This window comes from Pseudogymnoascus destructans (assembly GCF_001641265.1).
Source record: "Pseudogymnoascus destructans isolate 20631-21 unplaced genomic scaffold scaffold_12, whole genome shotgun sequence".
NCBI lineage: Eukaryota > Fungi > Ascomycota > Leotiomycetes > Thelebolales > Thelebolaceae > Pseudogymnoascus > Pseudogymnoascus destructans.
Window position 1 is genome coordinate 295,346 of NW_020167531.1, and position 24,469 is coordinate 319,814.

Genomic DNA, 24,469 nt, shown 5'->3' on the forward strand with positions numbered 1-24,469 from the left:
TTAAAGCAGCAGCCATTTTCGTGTTTTAGCACAGACCCGTATGGATACTTTTGTCGCCGTACAGAGTTGGCCCATGCACGCTCCTCCTCTCCGCCAATCATGACTGGCGTATGGGGTACGTACCTGGACTTCGTAGTCTGCGACACACTATCCAACTAGTGGTACTTGTCATTTACTCCTCTTTACACTGTTGGATATGTCACTCATTTTCATTTCTACGGTCACCCATTGGCGCCCACAACGCACCCTCAAGAACCCTTTCCACTGCACGAGAACACGCCGCCTCCCTCCGCCGCAAGAACCCTTCTCTATTATTAGCATCAACATCATCGCTCAGCCCAAAAAGGGCCGACTGTGCGCCAAAGTATATCACAACCTCAAGACTCGACATCTTCGTGGCGAAAATACCCCGCTATCGACTCTCGTTGGTAATTATCGAGACTCTTCGTCTCTAGAGAGGGCCTGCGCCGGCTCAATTCTCTACTCGACCCGCCTGAGAAGCTTGGGAATCCCCATCTCTCAGTCGAAAACCGTCGAGGATATACCGGGTCTGCCACATACCCACACGAAGCTCGGGACTGAAGGAATAGGATTGTAGGATATAATTTCTGGTCGCGCGAAGGATCGATAGAGATTGGGGGAGTTAAATTAGACGCGTCGCTAGGCTCCAGCACCACTACGATACCCATTTATCGACGGCACCTTCATTACGACTAACCGGGACTTGGCGCGCATTCATCATGGGTCGTCGCAAGATCGAGATCAAGGCTATCAAGGATGATAGAAATCGCTCAGTGTACGTCGTGGTGATGATTTCCCATTCGCTGGCGCTTGTTGACTGACATACACCCCTTGCAGAACGTTTCTGAAGCGTAAAGGAGGGCTGTTCAAGAAGGCGCATGAGCTTTCCGTCCTCTGCTCCGTCGACGTCGCGGTCATAATATTTGGCAACAACAAGAAGTTATACGAATATTCGTCTTCGGATATTGGAGAGATCCTGCAACGGCACAACTTTGTGAGTAGCGCACTGCGCGATCGATAATACGAGCGTGGCTAACATTATCAATCAGTATGGCGGCGCAAACGAGCACAAGGGTCCATCGGACTTCAGCGGCAAACGAGACGACGATGATGAGGATGACGACGGCTCTGTCATGGATGAAGGCCACCCACCAGAAGGAGAGCCCATGATGCCACCGCATTTCCAATCCCAGGCGGCGTTTCAGCACATGCGACAAGCTCCCTCGGCTTCACCTCCTATACAGAACGGCACGCATTTCCAGAATATACAGCGCCAGCACACACCTCAGCCACCGCAGCTAGGGTCTCGGCCAGCGTCACGGAATGCTCCTCATCGCGTAAACTCGAATCTGGCGCAACAGCATATGCAGCAGGGGCCTCAGCCTTCGCCTCCTATGAACAGCTACTCGTATATGCCGCAGCCGGGGATGTACAACCCACAACAGCATGGGCAGAACATGCCTCCACACGTGCAAAATATGCCGCTACATAGCCAACCGCCGCCGCAGCAGCAGCAGCCCTCATATCAGTACCAAGGTCCGCCGCCACCGTCTCACCAGCTTCAGCAGGTGTATATGGAAGAGCAAAGGCGATCGTCAATGCCTCCCGTGTTTCCAAAGCAAGAACGTCAAGAATCGGGGCCTATGAATACTCCTCCGCAACCGCAACAACGGCAAATACCTCCCCAGCAGCAGCACCAACAACAACAGCAGCAGCAGCAGCCACAACATCAACTAGCACCTCCACCTCCCCAGCAACACCATCCATCACCTCAACAACACCACCAACCGCCGCCGCAACCCCAACAGTCACACAACACGGGGCAGATGTTCGAGCCAAAACGACCCTCCGTTAAATCCCGTAGCATCTTCACCCCCATCGACGAATCCCGCTCCATCCTCTCCCAGCACTGGATCTCATCCACCTCCGCCCCCGAGCCAACCCGCGGCGAACCCGCACTCACCAACCGCGCCTCCACCTCCTCCCTCGACTCCCGCAACGGCACCATCAAACCCCCCCCATCGCACGCCACAAACCACGCCATCAAGCCTCCCCCCTCTTCCGACAAATTCACACCCCCAGCCGGTCCACCCTCCCTCACCAACTCCGTGCAACTAAGCGGCAAGCGACCCCGCCTCACTGTCCAGATCCCCGATGAACCCTCGGATGGAGGTGAAGCAACAGGCGCATCCACCAACTCCCCCCGTGAATCAAACGATACCGGTTCCCACCCCTCCCAACGCGGCGGGCCAGGCACAGACGCAAGTCACAGCTCCGGCGTCGTCCTCCCCCCCCCTCCCCCTCCGCATCCGCCCTCCTCAGCGCCGGCGCCTCGGGTCCACCAAACCCCTTCGCGCGCCCCCACCCACCAAACCAAGGCGGCGGTGGGGCTCCCGGTGGCGGTGGCCGGGGCGGTGGTGGGAATGAAATCGAAACTCCTGTCTCTGCTCTCCCCAGCCGATTCATGACGAATGAACTCCTCCCCAGCCCGAGTAGTTTCTACCCCGAGTGGAATTTCAGGGGGGGAGACGGGAATACCCTCCCTAGTCCGCTGAATTTCGCGACACCGGTGGTGGGGAGTGGACCAAGTTTTTTGCATGATACTGCGGGGCCGGGGAAGAGGAAGAGTCCGGATGTGGAGGAGGGAGGGGGGGAGGCGAAGAGGGTTAAGCATGAGCCGTGAGCCGTGAGTGGGTGCTGAGAGGAGAGAGGAGGGGGATGTAATACGCCGGACTTATAGTTAGGGCGGCTGAGATCGATGAGGATACCCCCCCATTCAGCAATGGGAAATCATGGCGTTCAAATTTTGCACTTCTTTTCCCCCTTGGTCGCAGCTCTATACGTTCTTGTTTTCTTCATTTGCTTTTTTTGGCTGGCAACAACAACATTTTACTTATATAGGGCATAAGACGAGCTTTTTTTCTTTTGCATGACAAAATCTTGGCTCGGGCTTCCTGATTTTTTTCTTCGGGATTTGGCTGCGGGCTGCGGGCGGGGGTATGTGTGTGTGGGAATTATGGATCATGGGATGGCTTTTTTGCTTTTTTTTTGGTTGCTTGTTTTTTTGGTTTTGGTATTTATAGGCTAGGCTTGGTGGGAAAGGGGGTGGGAGGTAGGGGGCGTGTGTTGAGGGGAAATCAAGTTTTAATATCTTACTTTGCTATTCTATTGTGAGGTTTCTCTGATTGTCTGGTTTGATTTAAGTTGTAGTTTTTATATCTTACTTTGGAAAGATGGATACGCTATCACTCACAAGGGGTTACTTCTCTCGTCGCCTATTCCACCTCCAGCGGGTGTATCGAGGGTTCGAGTCTTGTTCGCGGCGATCGAAGCTCGACTTACTGTATGGCGGGGTATGCTTCTTGTCGCTGAAGCTGTTGCTGTCGTGCCGCTGCTGTCACCGCTGGACTCCCCCCACCACCGCCGCGGCCGTGACACCAGCAGGAGCAATCCATACCGACCACGCTGCCGGGCCTTGTCCAGATGGACTGTACTGTCCAGAAAAGAAAAGTAAGGGCTGCCTCGATGGCTATGTAGAGGACGCGGGGCATTGGAATGGCCAGAGAAGTTGCCCTTTATGTGAGATTTCGTATCCATTTCGCGGGGCAACTTTGACAAACCGAGGAAAAGGAAGATTAGACCCTGAATACTGCACCGAGCGATGACGGACACCCTACAAAGAAGAAGTGCTGGGCATCTATCTTTTCAAGAAAGACGACATACACGCCTCAGTCCCCGCTGCCTCTTTCTTATTCTCTGATGGCCCCCAAGAGGCAACTCAAGGGTTGCGCCACCCCCTATTGATTTTTCTGATTTTGTTACGGCCTTCCTGTAGTGAATGAATGGCAATGGGGGTTGATTACGGTTGTGGCGGTGGTGTATCTTGGCCAAAAGGGGGGGGGGTTCTTGTCGCTGGGGCTGTTGCTGTCGTATCACTTTTGTCACAGGATGCACTCCTATCACCGCCGCGGGCTTTACGAGAGCAGCAGCAGTAACGCCAACCACGTTGCCTCGAGCGTAGGCGAAAGTCTGAAGTTCCTATGCATCGCGTGGCCATGGGCAGCAGGAACTCATCCCGCGTAATTTTGTCTAATGTCCAGAATAGGAATGATAAAGTGGCTTCGGTTGCCACGAACAATAAGAAAGGCATATATGTCCCATTTCCCGACAGCTGCCACGGGAAGCCCCCGAAAAAAATCTCGTCAGGTGGCGCGCAACCCCTTGAATGACCTAAAAGAGGCAGAAGAAGGAAGAGGTAGCGGTAACTGAGGCCACAGCTCGTTAGAAGAGCCCATGCATCGGGATTTGAACCTCTCCGCCGAGGAACTCAAGGCTGCCGTGCTGCAATCAAGGACCTTGACTTATGGCTGCGGAGGGGTTGCATTCCAGCGGGGGGTTTGTTGAAGCTGTTGCTGTCGTGCTCCTGCTGTCACCGCCGCAGTCCTACCAGCGTCGCGGGCTTTACACGATCAGAAGCAGCAACCCACGCCGCCTCAAGCTCCGCCGGCGGCAGCCTGAGATCTCCAGTAATCACATCCGCTAAATGGGCTATGGCTACACAACTTGCTGTATGAGAAGGAATGTCGAGGCCACGGAAGGAGGAACCCATGGTATAATCGGCTTCTTGAGGCCGTCACAGGGGAATGGTTATTCTCACGAACCTCAATCTTGCAAGCGACATCTGGCCAGAGTCACTGCGGCTGGTATTGCAGTCGATTCGAGCTCAAGCTCAACTTGAAATTTGCTGCGAAGTGTTTTTGAGTTATTTTTATATTATTCATATTGTACTCCGAGGAGCGTCTTCGTTTTTTTTTTTTTTTTTTTTTCAAAAGAAAGAGGGCTGAGACATCACCAGAAGAGTTGTGAGGACCAGGCAGGACACGAGGGGCGGGGTGGGGCGGAGAAAGGTGGTGGTGGTGGTACTTTTTAACCAGTTAACTTATAACGTACTGTACATGTATAGCGAAAGCGCCAAACAAGCGAAAGCGCCAAAATTATCTACCCTCACGACAAACATTGCGATAAATCTACCACAACATTAGAAATCAATTGAAACTACTCGGAGTCCTCTTCCTCAGAGGTGTCTATTACAATCTGACACGTGCGCGCATTGTGCCCAGTCTCACCACACTTGCCACAGCGACGGGCACGGGTTTCTTCCCTTGGCTTCCGACCACGGCTTGCCCTTATTTCCTGCTCTACCTGCTGCACAACATCCCTCTCATCCTGTAGCTCTTGCGCCCCTTGTTGACTAAGTGATCCTCCTTGCTGTAGTCGTGTTTTCCTAGCTCTCCGGCGCTTGCTTAGTACTTCATTTGCCTGTCGTAGGTTTTGGTTCTCTCCCTTTAGCAGTGCTAATTGATGCATTATTTGCGATGCACCCTTTGTAAACTGGTCAACAGCTGCATAGATTGAGGTTGGAGAGCTATTTTGATGGCGTGAAATCCGAGTTTTAATAAATGTAGACTGTGACATAGCTTCAATTGGGTTGTTTGGTGTCTGAGAAACCCAAGGTTGAGCAGTACCTGGGCGGGAGCTTGGAGGCGTTGGTGTCCTTAACTTAAGATCAAGTGTAGATATCACTCTCTCAGGGTCAAATGGAAGAAGCCCTGCCCCTCGGAACCCGCCTCAAATGTTACTTTCCGTCATTGTAGTGTTAAATGCAGCGTGGAAGGCAGGAAAGAAGTCATCCTTTGTAATATGAGAAATATGAGCCTGCATCATATCTTCAATTTGCCGACCATAGGCCTGCTTTAACGGGCCGAAACAGCCAACATCAAGTGGCTGGAGTAGATGAGAAGAGTGAGCAGGCATACAAAGCGTAATAATGTTGTGTTCCTTGCAGTACTCCTCAAACTCATCTGAGTGGTGGCTCTCATGACCATCAAGGACTAACAAGCGATAACCACCAACACTCCGGGCCTTTGTATGCTTCTCAAAGTGCTGAATCCAATCCATGCCTCTCTCGTTTGTAGTCCAGCCATTTTCAGTAACAGAAATCACCCAATCGCTTGAAAATCCACTATTCTCATACCAAGATGTAAGGTGGTTTTTGCCTGCAACAATGATAAATGGTGGTACTGCCCAACCTTGAGAACTAACGCCTTGGATTACTGTAACCCATTCCCGATTACCAGGCTGTACCTTCTTTGCTTTTGCCCGCCCGTCTGAGCTTGTTACAACCATAGCAGTTGAGATAACGCCCATCATAAACCCAGTCTCATCAAAGTTGTAGATATCTGCTTCATCGATACCATATTTCGCAATTGTGTTACGCACAAGCTCAAACCAGCCATTAATAACTTCTGGATCTTCGCACTTAGCCCTCTGGTAGTCGTATTTGCGCTGAAAGCGTGTCTGGAGCTCTACACGCCGCTTAACAAAGTTTGAAGCCCAACGCGACCCAACGCGTGACGCGTCGCGTGTTGCAAGTAGTCGACTTGCCATATCTTCAACAACAGACAGCCGAGGAGGAAACCCTTTGGCAGCTAGGTCGAGTATATACTGAACAAGGACGGACTCCTCTAGGTTAGTTAATTTCCGTGAGTTGGCTTGGATATCGCGTCGTGAAGGTACACCTTCTAGACGACGACCTAGCTTGCGGTGGTCCACAGAATAGATCCTAGCAGCAACTCGAAGGCGTAACTTTGGGTCGCTTTGCATAGCCTGGATAGCTAGCACTAATTGGCTTTCATCGTTTTTATGGGGCATGTTTTGTTGTTGAGGAATTTAACATTTAGTTGGGGGGTTTGGTCACCGCATCATTTTGGCGCTTTCGCTTGTTTGGCGCTTTCGCTATACATGTACGTTATGGAACTTATTGTTTACTGCCGCTATGGCTCTTTTCAAATTTATTTAATCAAGCGCTATACTAATATTAATACAATTGCCCGCGGACTTTCAAGAATGCTCAAATAATTCCAGCTGACCAGCTCTAAAAGCAACGTGGCGTGGCTTCTTCTCATATTGTCTCACTCGCGCCACAACCCATCACTAATCGTACATCGCGACGGGTGGGTGCGAATATGAGTGAGTGCCACGTAGGAAAGAATGTTCCGATCCCATATCCCAATAATTTCTTCACTTGCCTACCCCGCCCTCTTCCCCGCGCCTAAGTGACGGTACTGAAGCCATGACCCCGCTGGTGCCTGGCAGTGAGATGAACTCCAAGGGCACCTATAAAGCACATCTCATGGCATAGAAGCCAACTGAAGAGTGAACGGCTATAGGAGCCGATATAGATGCAATGCGTCTTAAACACTTCACTCTTAAGTGGGCTTCTTGTTCTTTCTCAAGCTGCCGAAGCGGCGTTTGATACCATCACCGAATTTGCGCCCCATAGAGCTGCTTGGTCTCCCGTTTCTCCCAAACTCTGGATACCTCGCAGCATCTGATGGCGAGCCCTCTTGCTCGGGGCCAACCCCACTGATACTTCGCTGACGAGACGATGGCCTTGCCCTGGGTGTTGGTTGCATTTCGTAGACAAAGTTGTCCTCCGAGGCAATCCTCCTATGCCCACGCCTCTTGTCCCGTGCTGCGTCGGCAGAAAATGACGGCTCGCCCTTTCCTTTATAATCTTCTGGTAAGTACTTCTAGTCTCATCGTTAGGAATCATATCTGGTATGTACGTTAAAGTGAAGTAGACTTACTACTCCGTCCCATCTTTTATAAGCCCCGCCGGGTGCGTCAGAGTCCCTCATCAAGTCGTCACCCTCGGTGTAGTCCATGACCTGCCCAGAAGCGAGTCGTCCCCCAGCAGGCACAATGCCAACCCCCTGCAATGGAACGTGCCTGCTAAGCGCATCTTGGATGTTCTCCTGGGGAGTAGCTTTCAATGCCTCTGCATTTGATGCACGAACTGCGTCGATAGGACTCTGGTACTTGCTCGTGTTCCTTGCGAGGAGAGTTGCATCGTAAGGCCCCTCATGATGATAGAGCTGGTCCATGGAAGCATCCAAGCTATCGATAAGGTCTGCTTGAGGGAGATGCTTTTTCTTCAGATGTGGCGCTTGACTGGCCAACTTATTCTGTTTCCTAATCACATCCAGAGGTCGGTGGGACACATCTCCTGGATACCTCTGGCTCAGGGAGCCGTGGCGTTGTCTTGGAGGCCCCCTCGGGAGTGGTTTGTCGTTGAGCCCCTGACCTCCCTGCGGTTTCTGGGTGACGTCTATGAGGGGTTGGGTACCACGAAATGGGTTCCTCGACGACAACTTTGACTGAGATGACCTCGTAGAGGCCGGAGGAGTTGGCGTGAGCTTCTTGTCTAACGTGGACCCAAAGTGAGTCCCAGGACCCGTGAGTTGGCTGGGCTCTGGAGCCGTGAGAGGGTCAAGGAGATACCTCGATGCCTGGAATAGACATTGTCAGCGACTCTTGCCAGCAAAACTATCATCTGCAACCACAGAAGGAGACGCTTACCCAGTCTTTATCTTCAGATGTACTACCCATATTTGCAGCTCTCCTGATAGTAGAAGCTGATCGGAGTGCTGAACTCAATATGTGATATCGTAGACGATTCGAGTAGAGCTGCCTATTTCAATGGGGCTGATGGCGCCTCTCACAGGTTTATTGGGTTGGCAGCAACTCTTTTGTAGAGACAGTGAATGGATATTCTAGTTGAATCGAGATGGCGGAGTCAGAGAGATTATGGAGAGAAATTGGACTTTTTAGGAGTGTCTATACAATATGATATCTGTGAGAATGGGATGGAACGGGGGTGTGACGACGTATTTAGTTGGGAGCGAGGTAAAAAAGATGTATCCGGCCCTGGCTGGACACCGTCACCGATCCCACTACCCAGCCATGTAACTGTACTTTTACTACCCAAGCTAGACAGGTATATGTTTGGTGTTGGGCATTGCAAGATGGTACTTTCCATTTTCAACAACCTGATGTCACTCCTGATGTCATTTTTCGGATTCCGGACCAAGACCAAGATGTTGGCACGACACGCGTCCCGGCGCACAGTTGATTCTTCCTGCTATTTTTATTCACCCCACCACCCCCACCATAAACCTGATGACGTAATTGATGACTAATCATTAAAGGTTCCTTATCGTAGACGTCACAGCCCCTAACGCAGCCTTATCGCGATGAAGCTTACTGTTTTTGGACAGCTCCCAAGGGCCGAGACATTCTCCATCACTAAATGGCTCTCGTCGACTATAGCTCCTCCAGCGACGATGAAGAACCTCAGGATGAAGAAGATAGTTCCGCAGCTGACAAAGAGGGAAAGCCAACAACAGCAGTCCCGTCGACAAACACTCCAGCCACCCTCAAACCTCGAAATACCCTAAAACGGAAACACGAAGCTACGCCCCCCTCCCTCCCCCCCTTACCCTCCCGCTTCCTCGACCTCTACGCCTCCAACGCCCGTGCCAGCGCCCACGACGACCCCTCCCTCCACGGAGGGCGCAAACGCACCACGCCCCATGTCCAAGGCAACTGGCCAACCCACCTCTACATCGAGTGTAACCCCTCCCATTCCCATTATATGCAAACTGCATTCTAACAACCGCAGGGTATCCGAATCCCGCCGAGCATAAGCTTCTCACATCGCTCGTTGATTCGTTCCGCGGCCAGTCCCGATACGGGACTCAATACGATGGAGATCTGGACGTCCAGTCCCTCCTTACCAGTGACCTCGGCTCCCCTCTCCCGCTGCATATCAGTCTGTCCCGCCCCATTGGGTTCAGCACAGCCACAAAAGACGCGTTTCTCTCTTCTATCCAAACAGCTATCTCAAATAGCGATATCCATCCGTGAGCTCCCCCTTCCATTGTGAGATACCTGATCACATGACTAACTACATCTAGTTTTCCCATCACATTCAATGGCTGCGATTGGGCGTCTAACTACGAAGGGACGCGCTGGTTTCTGGCTCTACGAGTTTCAAAACCGCTACAGGATAACTTGAACAAGCTACTACGAGTATGCAACGGCACCGTCCAGTCACATGGCCAGCCTCCCCTGTACGCTTCCGCCGTGTCTCCTGACCCCAATACAACGGGGCAAAGCAAACTACCACCACAACCACCATCAAGCTCACCTTCCCCAAAAAAGGACCTCTCATCCTCCTTTCATATCAGCATAGCATGGGCTCTCACCGTCCCGCCAAAGACAGCTGGTAGCTGGCAACCACCCGCTGCTTCTGAAATTGAGAAACTAAATTCCGCATCCACACCAATTGTGGCTTCGGAGATCAAGGCTAAGATCGGTAATGTTGTAACGAGTATACCCCTATCCGTAGATAGAGAGGAGAGAAAGGGGCTTTTTGGGATATAAATTGAGTAAATAGACCTTAATATGAAAATTATACTTCCAAGCCTCTAGCCCACCGCTCCTGAGCTTCTTCCTGAACTTTACCTCTGACAGTGCCCGTAGACGGGGCATTTATGTACTCGTCTGCCTCATAGTTCTTGCCAAAAACACAGGGCTCCTCTTCCGGCTGATGCTGCCCACAGAGACTGTCTTACCAGCAGAGATGATTTCTGCGACCTCGTTCTTTTTCTATGACGGCCGCACCCGGTCCCATCGAGTTCTTTTGGGGCTTCAGGTGTCTTATGGAATCGTTGTGCCGGTTAAGTTTATATTGATTGGGGCAGGCAATAACGCAATATGACAATAAAACTCCGGAATATCAGCCGTAGGCGCCTTCGGATGGTGTTGCGTTAATGTTTTTCAAGATCATCCTGGTCAGTAACGTTGCAGGAAAAGTTGCAAATTTGGCAACGAAATTCGCCCGAAGCACTAGCCATAGCCATCTCTCGAAGGTGGCGCTTGGTAAGATTATGCCTTCTGAGATCGGGAAGCCGGGGAAAAGCATTATTACACATCACACAGTAGTATTTCTTCCGCTCTATCGGACTCGCCTAATCCTGTCGGCATTGTCCTTCTTATATTCAGTGTTGCGCAGTGTTGCTCTTAATGCGCTCAGCCCGGATGCGCTGATACCGTTCCATGCTATGAATCTTGTTGTAAGCTTTGTTGTAAGCGCTTTTCTTCGCTTTCGCATCTGAGGCAGCGGCCTCGAGCTCCTCAGCCGACAGGCCAAGATTCCAGGTGTGTCTTCATTAAGAGGGCTGTGGCTACAGAGGGACGAACAGGTCTTGATGCCGTCAATGGTCTTATAGGTGCCCTTTGCCTTGAAGGCCGCCATACTCAAAAGATTCCAGCGGCCAAGGGTGACACGAAGTCATGCCATAATCGCTCTTTTTCGATCGTACAGCCCAGAATAAAAACGTAAAGTCTGCCTCGAACGCGAGAAAGAGAAATCGGAGCTTTGCAAATTTTGTCACATGCGGAATTTAAGACCAGACTAACAGGCCACTGTGGGAGATGGTGTAGCCCGTTCGTATGGCGTCTCCAGAGAAAACGAGGAAGAAAAAAACTGGACCGACAGTGGGCGTATGAATTCAACCGCTTACGAACGCCACCCATAGTATCAGTACCTGATCCAGTATAGATTTGGGGCTGGGCGTCTGGTTTCTCAAAGCTCAATAACATAAATTCCCCATTGGCCTTTCGGCGCCGCAGGGAGGCTCTGGAAAAATTGAGTAAAGGGGGTGCAGCCCCTTTCACGGTCTCCGGAGACCATTGCAGAACTCGAGAGAGAGAGAGAGGAAATCGTTTCGGATAACGCAGTTTCATCTGGGAAGTACAGTCTGTATATGTAACGAGTGCTCTTCGTAGGGACAGCAAGACACTTCCATGTAATCACCCTCAACAGCTGTAGCATCTCCGGCTCGTTAGCCATCGTGCCCAGAGTAGTCGTAAAAAAACACACACACGAGAGCAGTAGGGGTAAAACACAGAGCAGTCGCAAAGTAAAAGGAGCAGCAGAAAGGATGCAGATCTGCACAGTAGACACAGGACAACGGAAAAGAAACAGGAAACAAACTCATTTCTCGAGATGACACACTCGCGGGTGTCGCACTGCGAGGAAGGCGCACCCTATCCTCACTCGAAAAGGAAAGAGCGCGGTCACCCTTCTATCTAGGAGGGAAGGAGCAAAATAAATAAGCGGTATCAATCAAAGATAACCGGCAAGAAAAATATACACATTACCAACTTGAAGAGTGAGTTGCGCCTAGTATCCTATTATTAGTCCCAGTCACATTGGCATTGTAGCGATTATCTCACGAGTATTTCTGAGTCAATAATGATATATTCTCTAGAAAATATAAGACTTTAAGGCTGGGGCTGTTGAAGCTTCCCAGGCTGCAACTACTTCAAAATCACCAGGAAGCAAATCCACTGAAACCAAAGTTGTGCCCTTTGCAAACCTCCCGCATGAGAATTTTGAAACTCAAGTCACCACGCGATAACACCATACCAGATGCCGAATAAGGCCCCGAACACCGCCCATAACCCTCCCGTCCGTCATTCCATCCCCAGCATAGCCCGGAGTCGAGCATTCTCCTCTTCCATCTCCAACGCATCGCGGCTCAACTTCTCAATTATCTCTTCGCGAACCCCCACAACTTCTTCGATTTCCCGCTGCGAGCTCTGGACAAGGTTCTGCAGACTCCTACCTCTTGCTGTGCTCTCATCCCCCGAGCCTGGCCTCGCGGTTCAACACAACTTTCCGTGCTGCCGGAAGCTTCTGCATCCCGATTTCCTTGCCACTAACCTTTCGAAGGTCAAATTCGTTCCGTTCGTTGAGCATCCCAGCCGCCATGCTCTGCATAAGGGAAAATTCGTTCATGACGGGACTTATCTTGGGATCCCTCACGACAAACTTTCCAGTGCGCGAGTCCCGGTCTGGGAGGAACTCTTTCTGGGCCCGTTCATATATGTTCCGGCCCAACCGTGAACTGAGCTGGTTCATGAACTGGCCGGCCCAACCGTAAACTCAGCCCAACCCAAACTTAGCCTAATAAGTAGTGTAGATAGTATCGTAGAATATTTAAATCCTATATCCTACATTAATATTATGGCTACTATTGCTTCAATTAACCCGTTTCCAAACGGTACTGCTTTTGAAGCCTATATAAGCATCTCTACTTACTACGATCGAGAGCAATTCTCACCTGAAAAATGGCACCGTATACGCACTATACCATACAACCTAGCAGCCTTTTTACATTTACGATAGAGAGAGTATAAACCTTAAAAGACGTACACAATCTAGCTTTAAGCTTATTAATAATAACCTATATAAACAGAGCGATACACGACATCTACAGCCTCGATATGTTGTACTAAAAGCAGAGATGTTTGATGTTATTACAAGAGCACCTAAAGCTCCCACATTCAGGTTGTATAAGGTGGCCTACCATTAAGCAGCAATACTATGGAATAAAGCGAGAGGATGTTGAATTTATACTTAAACGGTGTAAGAATTGCACACTAAATCGATCAAATACAACAAAAGCTCCATTAGTCCCTATTATAAGTGGACGAGCGTAGGAGAGGGTTTAAATCGACCTAATTGATATGCGCCACAAGCCTTTAAGGACAATATAAGTGGATTCTATATATGAAGGATCACTTCTCAAAATATACACAGCTATATTGTCATACTTGTAATTGTGGGTGCACCAGATGTGAGAATCTAGCCACCCAAGGAAGGGATGATTTTACTAAGACAACACACTGTCTTAGGAAAAAGAGCCAAAGGGTCATAGCTTAGACTATTCCACAACACAGCAATCAGGTGTATGATATAGTGGAGTGGTTTAGACAAGTTGTAACAAATGTTGAGTCTGAGAACTCAGGCATAAGTCAGAGGTTAGCACCTCACTGACTTTTCAGAAACAAGGAGTAACAAGATCAATGCTTGGAAGCTTGGAAAAGACATGGAAGTATGTGACAGTCGATTTACTGTATTGTCTGCTTGCCCTTTCTTAAGGAAAGGGCAAGGAAAGGGCAAGCAGACAATACAGTAAATCGACTATCTCAAATGAATCATAGAGGTTCGTAGGAGCTTTTAGAGCTATCGTTCATGCTCCTAGGCCTCTAGTTGGTAGAGATATGTCATGTGGTAGTATGAGTGATGTCATGTAATGAATCATAGAGGGTTGTAGAGATATGCTATGTGGTAATATCGGCCCAGTAACTAAGGAGCGATGACGTGTAATGAATCATAGATGGTTGTAGCAATCGTTGAGTAGTATTGCTCTTGTTGTTGGTGTGATAAGCCAAAATATGTATAGTGACTTGTAGGTTTGAGGAGGAGATTTCCAAGTTTGCTCTTGAGTTTGATAGCAAACTGAGTGCAACGAATGTCAGTATGACATAGTACTAGTCGATTCCAGCCTCTTGATCAAGGCATTATTCAATCTCTTCAAGCTTATTACCGTCGACAATGGCTCTGTTTTATGCTTGAATGTTATAATTCGAATCTGGATCCGATTAAGCAAGCAAGCTTACGACTTTCAATTCGCTGGATCTTACGAGGCTGGGATCAACAAGTTTTACAATCAACTATATACAATTGCTTTCGAAAATCAACACTTCTTACAACTCTAATCACTCTTCCAACCTCAATTACACCGACAGACCTTTCACAACTATACGAAAGCTGGCAATATACATGATTCAATGGCTATTTCGAACTTTTTAAATCCTATCGACGAGCAAATCAACAATACAGAAGTTACAACAGATGAGGAGGGTATACTACAGGAGATTTTGGATGAGCATCTTAGTGATCCTACTCAAAATGATGAGCAAGAAGAGGAGCCTGAGACTGAAGAGGCTGTTTATTCAGCCTCTGATGCTCGCAATGCCCTTAAAGTTCTGATTGAGTATACGGAGTGTCAGGATGCTCTCCAAGCCAATCACCTCAGGGCATTAGAGCGTTTGGAGGGTGAAATTGAGGCAATTCAGCTTAATTCATTGGTTCAGGAGACATTGGATAGGTGGATTACATAATACTTGGCATTTCAATATAACGATATTTTCACTTTTACGATATTTACACGTGTCACCAATTGTATCGACTTAACGGGAGTTGACTGTAGTAGTGTTGTACCGAAAGTAAAGCAAAGGCCACAGGTATCACAGCACGTACAATCGAAAAACAGGCTCGTACCACCTTAATCCTACACTTGTTCTATATCAATATGTAGCTACAAATAAGAGTCTATCTACTGCTCCATACGAAGAAGATTGGCCGATATACGGTCGCTGGCACCAAGAAATGCCACTGAAGCCACGGCGGTGGAGGCGACGCTGCTACGGCCCAATTGGGCGGTGAGCGACAGGGGTGGTTGGGGCCTGAGGCACGGCGAAAATCGCCCATCGTGATTTTGGGGTGGTGGAGATCGCCACTTGGTGGCTCCTCTTACTGGCGGAACTTTAATCCGTGGTCCGACCCTCCCGCGCCTTGAATCTGAATTATCAGATGGTAGGAATGGACACGTTGACGAAAAGTACAGATTAAATTACCCTGGCTTTGTAAACACAACATTTCCGATTTGATTTGTATTTATATTTTCCCCATTTTCAATACCATGCCGACCTTTTTATGATTGAGAGTTTGGTTCTGTACTTTTAAGTGACTTCTCGAAAGTTATACCGCATCGAGCCACGCCCCAAATTCCTGGACCTTAATTGGATTGGAAGCACTTTCTTTAAGATCTTTCGACAAGTTTAAATTGAGGGATCAATAAATATACAACCTGCCAGTCTGCTAGAAACTTTACAATCTAGAATCCGCCATCTGCATCATTTCCAAGGCTCCGAGCGCTTCACGAGTTCCCAATTGTAAAGGTGCTGGCCTTGTGTCGCCAGAAGACTTCCCCATCGCCACCATGAGGACGGCAGCACAACTCTTCTACCTCGCTGTGTTTGCGCTCTTGCATACATCTGATGCAAACAGCGAAGCAGTCGCGAGAAACATTGTCCCCGAAGCCGCCGACGAATGCGCCGTAAGTCCAGCCCATCCCTTAGCTTCCATCCTTGCCTTGCCTCTCTGACCACCTACAGATCCACCCGAAAGCAATTGTTTCCGATGCATGCGCCTCCTACTCTACAATCGATAATCTAAACAAGGCGCTCAGTCCTGCGGTCGAAGACCTTACCAAGCATACCGACTTTTTTGCATACTACCGCCTCAACCTATTCAATAAGCAATGTCCCTTCTGGAACGACGACGGCGGCATGTGTGGCAACATTGCCTGCGCCGTGAACACGCTCGACAATGAGGAGGATATACCACTCGTCTGGCGCTCAGAGGAGTTATCGAAGCTGCAAGGACCAAAGGCCGTTCACCCTGGGCGAAAGCAACAAGCTGAACGCGGTCCGGAGAGGCCGCTACAAGGCATGCTGGGAGAGGACACAGCGGAGAGTTGCGTGATGGAATACGACGACGAATGTGATAGCAGGGACTACTGTGTACCAGAAGACGAGTCCGCTACTGGCAAGGGCGACTACGTGAGTCTAGTCGACAACCCCGAGCGCTTCACCGGATACAGCGGCGCGAGCGCCAACCAAGTCTGGGACGCCATATACCGCGAGAACTGCTTCAGCCGCTCATCCTTCCCCAAGTCCGCGTCCCTCGGCAAGCCGAAAACGGCGAGCATGCCGTTCCCCGCCGCCAACGAGCTCAAGTTCGTGATGCAGGGCGGCGCGAAGCACGCTCCGCTACTAGGCAATGCCCCGAGCGCCGAGACGGGCTTCGAGAACGAGGATGAGTGTCTGGAGAAGCGCGTCTTTTACCGCGTGGTGTCGGGCATGCACGCGAGTATCAGCGCACATATCTGCCAGTACTCGCTCAACCAGTTGACAGGCCAATGGGGTCCGAATCTGACGTGCTACCATGAGAGGCTGCACGAGCACCCGGAGCGCATTTCGAACTTGTACTTCAACTACGCCCTCGTCGTGCGCGCCGTGGCTAAGCTGGGGCCGTACTTGAACGATTACACGTACTGCTCAGGTGACCCGACGCAGGACGCGGAGACGAAGAGCAAAGTCCTTGCCATCTCTGCCCAGGCCGCGCGCGAGCCGAATATCTTCGACGAGAGCCTGATGTTTGTGAATGGCGAGGGACCGAGTCTGAAGGAGGACTTCCGTAACCGCTTCCGCAATATTAGCCGCATGATGGACTGTGTCGGGTGCGACAAGTGCCGACTGTGGGGAAAGCTGCAGACAAACGGTTACGGTACGGCTCTGAAGGTGCTCTTTGAGTTTGACAACCCGCACGCGCTGGAGGGTGATCTTCAAGTTGCGCCGCAGCTGAAGCGGACGGAGCTGGTGGCGCTGTTCAACACGCTCGCTAGGATCAGCAGCTCTTTAGACGCTGTTGGCAAGTTCAGAGACCTAGTTGATGCCGAAGATAGCGCGTCAGGAAAAGGAAAGGGGGAGGAGTATCATGTGATTACGGATCGGGAGAGGCTGGGGAGGCAGCAGGTGTCGGGGAAGAGCTACAAGGATACGGGTGAGATGACAGAGAAGGAACGCCAAGAGACGGCCGAGGATGAGGATGAGGATATCCAAAAAGTCTTTGGCGATCATCGTAAGCGCCGCGATACCACGGAAGAGTCGGCGTGGGAAGCGATTTGCAACGAGACTTGGATCATTTACCGCATTGTGATATATATCTTCAAGCAGTGGATTGGGTTTCCCAAGGTTGCGTAAGTTTACCCCCCTTTCTCCCTTTACGGATATCGTAGCGGCTGTCACTATCAATAGAGTGATGAAGACTAACACCAAACAGATGGCACATCTTCACCAACGAGCTCAGTCGCCTATGGCACAACTACATCGGTCTCCCCATCCCGATGCGCACCTGGGGATGGAAACGCGTCCCGGGCCCTGAGGAGTTCTATTAGACTGCTGGGCTGGCTGTCCGTGCTCGCCCCTTTCTATATTTCATTAAGCTAAAAGGGGCATTTTTTCTGGGAATGGGAAATCTTGGGGCTTAGTTTGCATCAGCGATGGCGTTTTTTGGGTGGGTGGGATAGAGATACATGGTATGTTGAGAGAAACTCATTTTGCTATCTACGGGGGGGAAGATGGAGGTGAGATAGAGTATATATGCAGTTCTTGGGAGAACCTGTCTGTTCTGTATTTTGGAAATGAAAGATAAATTTCTATGTCTATACCATTCTCATGTCATGACACTGCTGTCTCTGGCCTTTGGCTATCGAGTCGCTACTCTCACTGGTTTTAGACTTTCCTTCTCCTATGTTTCTCTTCTCTCCTGGCAGGCAAAATAATATAAATTGCAGCAATATTGCAGGCAGTCCAAAGCATCCGCTGCAACATACCGAGCCCTTCAAGGTGTCTCTGACTTTCTACAATACAGACACAGACATACAGAAACAACCACAGCTTTCTTCACCTCTTCCCTTCTTTATTCTCGAGTCGTCTCGAAGAAGATCAAGCAGCGGGTGCCTACAACAGCCAGCCGAGTCTGAGACCAGTATAAATTCAGGTCTCCTCAGCTTCTACCATCATACATATCATACCAACCTCCACAACTCAAACTCTCACACCAACAACAGATCCACTCAAACCTCACTTCAACGCCAACACAAACATCACCAACACAACCACACAACCCAACACTACCACCACAATGGCCGTCCTCTCCGTCACTTCCAGCCGCGGCAGGAGCTACTCACCCACCTCGACCCTCCCCACCGACCCCCTCTCCATCATCCAACACGCCCTCGCCAGCGGCCAAGGCGCCCAACTCATCGAGCTCCTCGCCTCTCAGCTGAAGACCAACCAATTCATCGGCCAGCCCACAGCGGTGCCGCATGATTTCGATCTCTCCCACGGCTCCCACGAGGTCATGTACGTGACTTTCCGCATGGGCCCGCGCAAGGAGGTGGTCTTCAAGATTGGGCCGGACACGATCATGAGACATGAGATTGATTGCTGTTTGGAGATGTGGAGATATGATGATGGGCGTAGATACATGGCTTGGGAGCTGTTCTTCTACTTGCCTTGCAATACGAGGATTGATTACTACAAGCCTTTGGCGGCGAAGGAGGTGAGTTTGTTTAGTTTTTGTTCTTTGTGTTGGGCAGGGGGGTTGAGAGCGGGATAACTGGCTAACATTAGATGGCAGCTGGGGGTTGAGAACCATGACTTGATTGACGTGTTCAGTGAGTCGCACGGCGGATAGATGGGCGTCGGCATTGCATGGCGGATTGATTGGGACGAGCATTGTGCGGCGAATAGATGGGCATGGGCGTTTTATGGCGAACTGATGAACATGGGAGCTATGCGGCAGATGGATGAACCTAGGTATTATACGGCCAAAGATACAGGCACCGGCGAATCTTTACCACTCTGAAGACGCTCACAAGGGACGGGAGGCGTTCCGGAAAACGGGCAGTGAGTTATTTGGTTTATTGGTTTATGGATGCATTCGCGATGAGTTTTGAATACGGTGCGTGGATGCCACCAGTCTCAACAGGGGCGGAGCGGAGGAAGGACCCGGGATTATGATGCCAGGGTTTTAGGGGTAATGGACGCATATATACCAACGTGAAATGCGATGATATTCACCTTCTGAAATGAGAAGTAGCAGCATGCAAGTGAAATTGTTTCTGGTGATATATACTCCTATGCTTTTCAGGCAAAGAAAGAAGGTGAAGAGAGAATGAGAGGATGGAGCGGTCTGGGTCATCGCAGCCAGGGTCCAGAGTCGAGACAGAGGCAGTAAAAGTCGAATATTACCGCGACCATTGAACATTCACGGGATCATCAGTTGAACAGATCCAGCAAGCGAGCATCACGAAAGACACTTTATGCATAGTTCCATCATTGAATTCAGAAATATCTGTCATAAACCCGTCCTAACGCACTGGTTTGATACACAAGACAATACTTATTCGAGGAATAACCCAGTATGTGTCGGCTGGAAGTCCATTTTCGAGATGACGAGGGACATGATGTCAGGCGTCGAAAACTCGTCGACGCATGCTGCAAAATATGCTGATTGTGAATTCCGAACTCCGCTTCGTGCTGAAATCTAGAGCCGCGAGGGCACCGCTGTTGATGAACGCCGTAGCGTCTATTTAAAGAGGGGGGGGGCTCATTGTGCCGGGGGCACGTAGTTGATCGGACGCCTAGGAATTGTTAGGACGCTTTCTTTTTTTCGGTTTCAGAGAGGTGGGAAGCTTACTTGAACAGGAGGATATGTGGTTCCGGTTCGTGCACCTCGTAATGCTCCCATCCTAGACTCTATAATTATAGAATTAGCAACGATCATATAACTGTGGGGGCGGGGGGTATATCTGCGTACCTGGGTAATACCTATCGCTCTCCATTCTTCTTCCCAGAGCAGTTTCAAGGTCCCTTTTGACGGATCATGATATTCTTTTGGGATGGCCTTCAGCATAGCCTTTGGTAGCTGAACATGTCTGTATTCGTAGTCGTCGTCGGAATAGCTGGATTGGATATTAGTGCCTGTTTACACAATAGCGTGCTCCCTATTGTCTTTGAATCTGCCCCGCGTCTACAGTGCGGGGTTGAGGGCGACAGAACGTACCGAGGAGAGTAGTGAATTGAGTCGATATATTCTTCCAGGCGCTCCTTCTCAGCCTCCGACAGAGGCCGTGGTGCCTTGTTCCGTCTGTTGTAATCCATGTCTGTTTACCGGAGTGAAGGATCCCTTGGTGAGTGGGAGAAGTTTGGTGGGCTGGACGTTGTATGTATGCGCTTTCCTAGCCAACAGGAACAGTGGGGGTGGGGGAATGGAACTCCGACCGCCGGTTTGCCGGATGAACTACGTCTCAGAGTGTTTATGAGGCGCGAGTCAAAGGGCGTAATGTTGCAAAAGTCGTGATCACAGTTAAAAGAGTCAGAATTTAGCAAAACGGCGAAAGGCAAAAATAAACGTTGGGATTCTCTATTGTTTACTTGGGTGCCTGCTTATCAGATGTGTGCCTGAGGCTGATAAGTGTTGGGACAATTTGATAGCGAAGTCACGTGGCATGTCTATGCTCTGCCCACACAATACAGGTGTCGTATATACGATATATAAATATATATTTGGAAATTGAGGCTATTCGGGCTCTATCATCGGATTTCTCGTACCTATAAGCTATTAACGGTTCTTCGAGCGCAAAGTGAGAACACATCTGTCGTGCACAGACACTCTCTTGTCTTGAAAGGGACGATTCTGGAGCTCTGTCGCCTTCGCCTTGCCGTGCACGCGTCGAAACCTCTCCAATTCCGATCATCCCTACCACAATAATCGCGTCAAACCCCATCTTTGCGCGCTTCACCCGTTGACGCCAGTTACAATTCGACTCATTGACTGGTGCAACATACTCGAAAAGCTCTGATACCGTGTGCGTCGTAATCGCCAACTTTACGCGACACCGATTGCACAGCGCAACAATGGATTCGAAGCGCAAGGCCAACGGTGCTGCATCTACAGCAGATGAATTGGACGACCGTGGCACAAAGAGGCGTAAAGTATCAGTAAGCCTACTGTTCCTTTGTTGTTGCTGGCCCCGTTGCGATATAAATTTGTTGTTGAATTTGAGGGACGGATGGGTTGCGACGGGGGAAATACTTGCCCATGACGCATGGCTGCTTGCTCCCACTCCACCTCCGGCCTTATCAAACGGAGGTGATGAGCTCCTCGAGCTGAACGCACTCTACCGAAGCTCTCCACAGATACCCGTACGGGATAGAAGTAATTAAGCCAGTTGCTAATATGTTTTTCTCTTCTAGGATTCAGTTTCCAGTTATGGCGAGACGTCAGAATCAACGTCAGAGGTTGGCTTGGAATTGCTGGAACAGATTAAGAATACCAGAGACAAAAGGTACGAGAAGCGCCGATATAACATATCCATGAGGAGGGTGTCTTATCGACTATGACAACCAGTCCCTCTCTGAACACAACGCATTACTACCAAGACGACATTCCTTGAGGGATCCATGCTAATTGTCAACAGAGGGCGACCTGCAGTTAATGACTTTCTCTCTCTACCCAGTAGAGATGCCATTCCCGATTACTTCAAAAGGACAAAGATGCCCATCGCCATCGATATGATCGAGGCCAAACTAAACAACCGCGAATTCCCTACGCTTACGTCGCTGGAGAGTTTCTGGAAACGTCTGGTCCAAAATGCCAAAGACTACAATGAAAGGGAGTCCCTGATACACAAAGATGCTGAGCGCATCCGCAAAATTGTTACGGCTTTCATGCAAAAGAAGAACCCGGCATATAAGGACCCTAAGTACCAGTCATTCCCGACACCGATTCCTGACGACGGTACTGCGATTGCAGTGGAAGATATTGACGCAGAAGGCGAAAGTGACCATGAGGTGACGGGCACAGAAATTGAGGCTTCTATGACGCCTACCTCGGAGATTGCTATCCCCGGTTCTGCCAAACGAAGGCCAGGGCGTCCACCGAAGAATCCCGTAGCTTTCGAGCTGGAGAGACAGCGACGAGCCACTTCCACTCCAGGTGGGCAGGATGGAGTCGTCAAAGTCGGCGGTTCGTTCAATGGCCTTAACTTTCAGCAAGCACAAGAGAAAATTGCCGAAGAGATGACTCACTACAAGGAGGATGAAGAGTATGTCTTCTAGATTTCGTTTAAGAATGAGCACTAACTTGCTATGTAGTGATGAGTATCCAACCTTCGAGCCGTTTATCAAACTTCCAGACCGCAAGCTTAAAGATTACTATCAAGTTATCCCTAATCCTGTCAGCTTCAATACGCTGAGAAAGCACATACGCGGTAGCCACACTAGAAGTGAAACCATTGGCACTTCTGATTTCAAAAGCTGGGATGCCTTCGAAGAGGAGGTTTCATCTATTTGGAAGAATGCTAAGCATTACAACGAGGATGGAAGCGCCATCTCCGCACTTGCTGACAATCTCGAGGTAAGCTAAATTTCAGGTCTTTCATATCTGATACTAATTTACAACAAAAGATTTTCTTCAACAAACGCCTTGCCGCAGCGAAGAAGGTCGTCCAAGAACCACCCCAGCAAAAGCTCAAGTTGAAGGTTTCGGCTCCAGAAGCTGGGCCCAAGATAATGCTACGTATGGGTGCCAAAGGAAGCCCTGCTGAGTCGCTCAGGGAAACGCCCCCAACAATCACTCCCCTCGCAAATGGTGCTTCGTCGAGGGAAGCAGCACCTGGTAGCGTGGTCCGCCCAGCTTCAGCAGTTGGTCATATTGATAGAGGACGAAGCATATCTGGCTCTGTAAACTCGCCCACGCTGTCAGTATCTGCGTCTGCGCCGGTAAAGAGCGAGGATCGGCCATCCCCTTCGATGCAACCCTCCTCAGTGGCCGGCGTCCAGGGGTTACCAGCTACGCAAATGAATAGCGTCTCTATGGCGCCTCCTACAGGACTTGGTCCTGCAGTGGCGGCGAATGGACATCATTTAAACGGTACCGCCCCAGGTTACGGCCACATGCAGCCTTCTCCATATCAACCCCCGCCAGTCCCAACATTCGACTCCAAGTGGCGTCTTCCAGGAAAAGGTGAGCCTACTCCTACATAAACAACCCGAACTAACTTTATTAGATGCATCTGATTCTATGATAACCAATCTGCATCTATCCACCCACCCCGGACTCCACTTAACCCGCCATTTCCACATGGACCTCCCGCCATCGCCGACGATGACACAGCAAAGCATCACGATTAATCTGCCGCATACACACTACTACCTACAGATAAAGCCGACTATTGCTAATTCGTTGATGGAGCGCCAGCACAAGCTCTTTGTGACCTCTGGCACACAACGCCTAGTCGCGATGCCGCAGGTGCCTGGGCAGCCAATCGATCACAGAAACCCCCTGTTTGAAGCACGCCTTCTGCCAGGAGTGAACAGAATCGAGGTGGAGCTGATTGCTGCACTTCCCAAGGGAGCATCGAGGGCAGCCAGTGGTCAGGAGGTCGAGCTTGAGAAGGTCACCATATTTGCGAATTTATTGAGATAGAAGGGTACATGGCCACCGTCGTGTCGGTGTGTTGGGGGCTTGTTTGCACTTGTACAACCAGCATACAAATGAGGTCTTGGGCAGGTACTAGACTGGCTATTGGGAGTTTTATGGGGGTTGGGTATACGGATTTGTTTCTTATATTGATGGCATGGGTGGAGTTGGTTTTAACGAAGACCCAAAACGAGGCCTTCAGTCATAGTGTACAGAATAGATAGTCTCTAAGTGGCAAGAATGAGAACCGTTCAATGAGATGATTTAGCTCGAAAATAAAATTCCATGCAGCATGGAAAGATACAATGGTGGCAAAAATGAGAACCGTTTGATGAAATGATTTAGCTCGAAATTATAATCCCATATAAGTTACTCGTGCCGCCCAAAGTCTGAAGAGCGACAGCCTTACCAGAGGGTTTGATACCAGTTACTTATGCTGATAGAAATTCTTCTTCTACCTCTACGTATGAGTGACTGGCCTATTCATTTCTGCTCTGAGTGACTGAATGCCTTTATTTTAATTATAGCTACTGTAATCGCTGTTGTTTTGCACAGTTCCTCTTTATTTTGAAT

At 49.8% G+C, this 24,469-nt stretch overlaps 11 protein-coding genes across 11 annotated transcripts; 7 read left to right on the top strand and 4 right to left on the bottom strand.

Moving 5' to 3' along the window:
* Positions 1-262: 262 nt before the first annotated feature.
* On the top strand, positions 263-2,489 carry VC83_06403 (uncharacterized protein; the record flags this gene model as incomplete). Its single annotated transcript, XM_024470004.1, has 3 exons — positions 263-796; positions 859-1,015; positions 1,071-2,489. The coding sequence occupies exons 1-3, from the start codon at positions 741-743 to the stop codon at positions 2,487-2,489; spliced, it is 1,632 nt and encodes a 543-aa protein (XP_024323521.1). The 5' UTR covers positions 263-740.
* Positions 2,490-4,314: 1,825 nt separating this feature from the next.
* Positions 4,315-4,564, top strand: VC83_06404 (uncharacterized protein; the record flags this gene model as incomplete). The annotated part of the gene is made up of 2 exons (XM_024470005.1): positions 4,315-4,416; positions 4,463-4,564. The coding sequence occupies 2 exons, from the start codon at positions 4,315-4,317 to the stop codon at positions 4,562-4,564; spliced, it is 204 nt and encodes a 67-aa protein (XP_024323679.1).
* Positions 4,565-6,827: 2,263 nt separating this feature from the next.
* Positions 6,828-8,968, bottom strand: VC83_06405 (uncharacterized protein). The gene is made up of 3 exons (XM_024470006.1): positions 8,443-8,968; positions 7,671-8,372; positions 6,828-7,613 (listed from the first exon to the last, which is right to left on the bottom strand). Exons 1-3 carry the CDS (start codon positions 8,470-8,472, stop codon positions 7,290-7,292), a joined length of 1,056 nt encoding a protein of 351 aa, XP_024323678.1. The 5' UTR covers positions 8,473-8,968; the 3' UTR covers positions 6,828-7,289.
* Positions 8,969-8,980: 12 nt separating this feature from the next.
* On the top strand, positions 8,981-10,325 carry USB1 (nuclease). Its single transcript, XM_024470007.1, has 3 exons — positions 8,981-9,494; positions 9,545-9,785; positions 9,840-10,325. The coding sequence occupies exons 1-3, from the start codon at positions 9,173-9,175 to the stop codon at positions 10,306-10,308; spliced, it is 1,032 nt and encodes a 343-aa protein (XP_024323677.1). The 5' UTR covers positions 8,981-9,172; the 3' UTR covers positions 10,309-10,325.
* Positions 10,326-10,882: 557 nt separating this feature from the next.
* Positions 10,883-11,182, bottom strand: VC83_06407 (uncharacterized protein; the record flags this gene model as incomplete). Its single annotated transcript, XM_024470008.1, has 1 exon — positions 10,883-11,182. The coding sequence occupies one exon, from the start codon at positions 11,180-11,182 to the stop codon at positions 10,883-10,885; it is 300 nt and encodes a 99-aa protein (XP_024323676.1).
* Positions 11,183-12,342: 1,160 nt separating this feature from the next.
* Positions 12,343-12,853, bottom strand: VC83_06408 (uncharacterized protein; the record flags this gene model as incomplete). The annotated part of the gene is made up of 1 exon (XM_024470009.1): positions 12,343-12,853. The coding sequence occupies one exon, from the start codon at positions 12,851-12,853 to the stop codon at positions 12,572-12,574; it is 282 nt and encodes a 93-aa protein (XP_024323681.1). The 3' UTR covers positions 12,343-12,571.
* A 1,715-nt stretch (positions 12,854-14,568) lies between these two features.
* Positions 14,569-14,901, top strand: VC83_06409 (uncharacterized protein; the record flags this gene model as incomplete). The annotated part of the gene is made up of 1 exon (XM_024470010.1): positions 14,569-14,901. One exon carries the CDS (start codon positions 14,569-14,571, stop codon positions 14,899-14,901), a length of 333 nt encoding a protein of 110 aa, XP_024323680.1.
* An 881-nt stretch (positions 14,902-15,782) lies between these two features.
* Positions 15,783-17,801, top strand: ERO1 (endoplasmic oxidoreductin-1; the record flags this gene model as incomplete). The annotated part of the gene is made up of 3 exons (XM_024470011.1): positions 15,783-15,899; positions 15,958-17,603; positions 17,687-17,801. The coding sequence occupies 3 exons, from the start codon at positions 15,783-15,785 to the stop codon at positions 17,799-17,801; spliced, it is 1,878 nt and encodes a 625-aa protein (XP_024323659.1).
* Positions 17,802-18,550: 749 nt separating this feature from the next.
* On the top strand, positions 18,551-19,105 carry VC83_06411 (uncharacterized protein; the record flags this gene model as incomplete). The annotated part of the gene is made up of 2 exons (XM_024470012.1): positions 18,551-18,970; positions 19,049-19,105. 2 exons carry the CDS (start codon positions 18,551-18,553, stop codon positions 19,103-19,105), a joined length of 477 nt encoding a protein of 158 aa, XP_024323654.1.
* A 915-nt stretch (positions 19,106-20,020) lies between these two features.
* Positions 20,021-20,574, bottom strand: CKS1 (Cyclin-dependent kinases regulatory subunit (Cell division control protein cks1); the record flags this gene model as incomplete). The annotated part of the gene is made up of 4 exons (XM_024470013.1): positions 20,021-20,054; positions 20,111-20,169; positions 20,231-20,375; positions 20,477-20,574. The coding sequence occupies 4 exons, from the start codon at positions 20,572-20,574 to the stop codon at positions 20,021-20,023; spliced, it is 336 nt and encodes a 111-aa protein (XP_024323660.1).
* A 377-nt stretch (positions 20,575-20,951) lies between these two features.
* On the top strand, positions 20,952-24,157 carry VC83_06413 (uncharacterized protein). The gene is made up of 6 exons (XM_024470014.1): positions 20,952-21,414; positions 21,670-21,761; positions 21,894-22,520; positions 22,570-22,831; positions 22,882-23,440; positions 23,484-24,157. Exons 1-6 carry the CDS (start codon positions 21,331-21,333, stop codon positions 23,900-23,902), a joined length of 2,043 nt encoding a protein of 680 aa, XP_024323661.1. The 5' UTR covers positions 20,952-21,330; the 3' UTR covers positions 23,903-24,157.
* Positions 24,158-24,469: the final 312 nt, after the last annotated feature.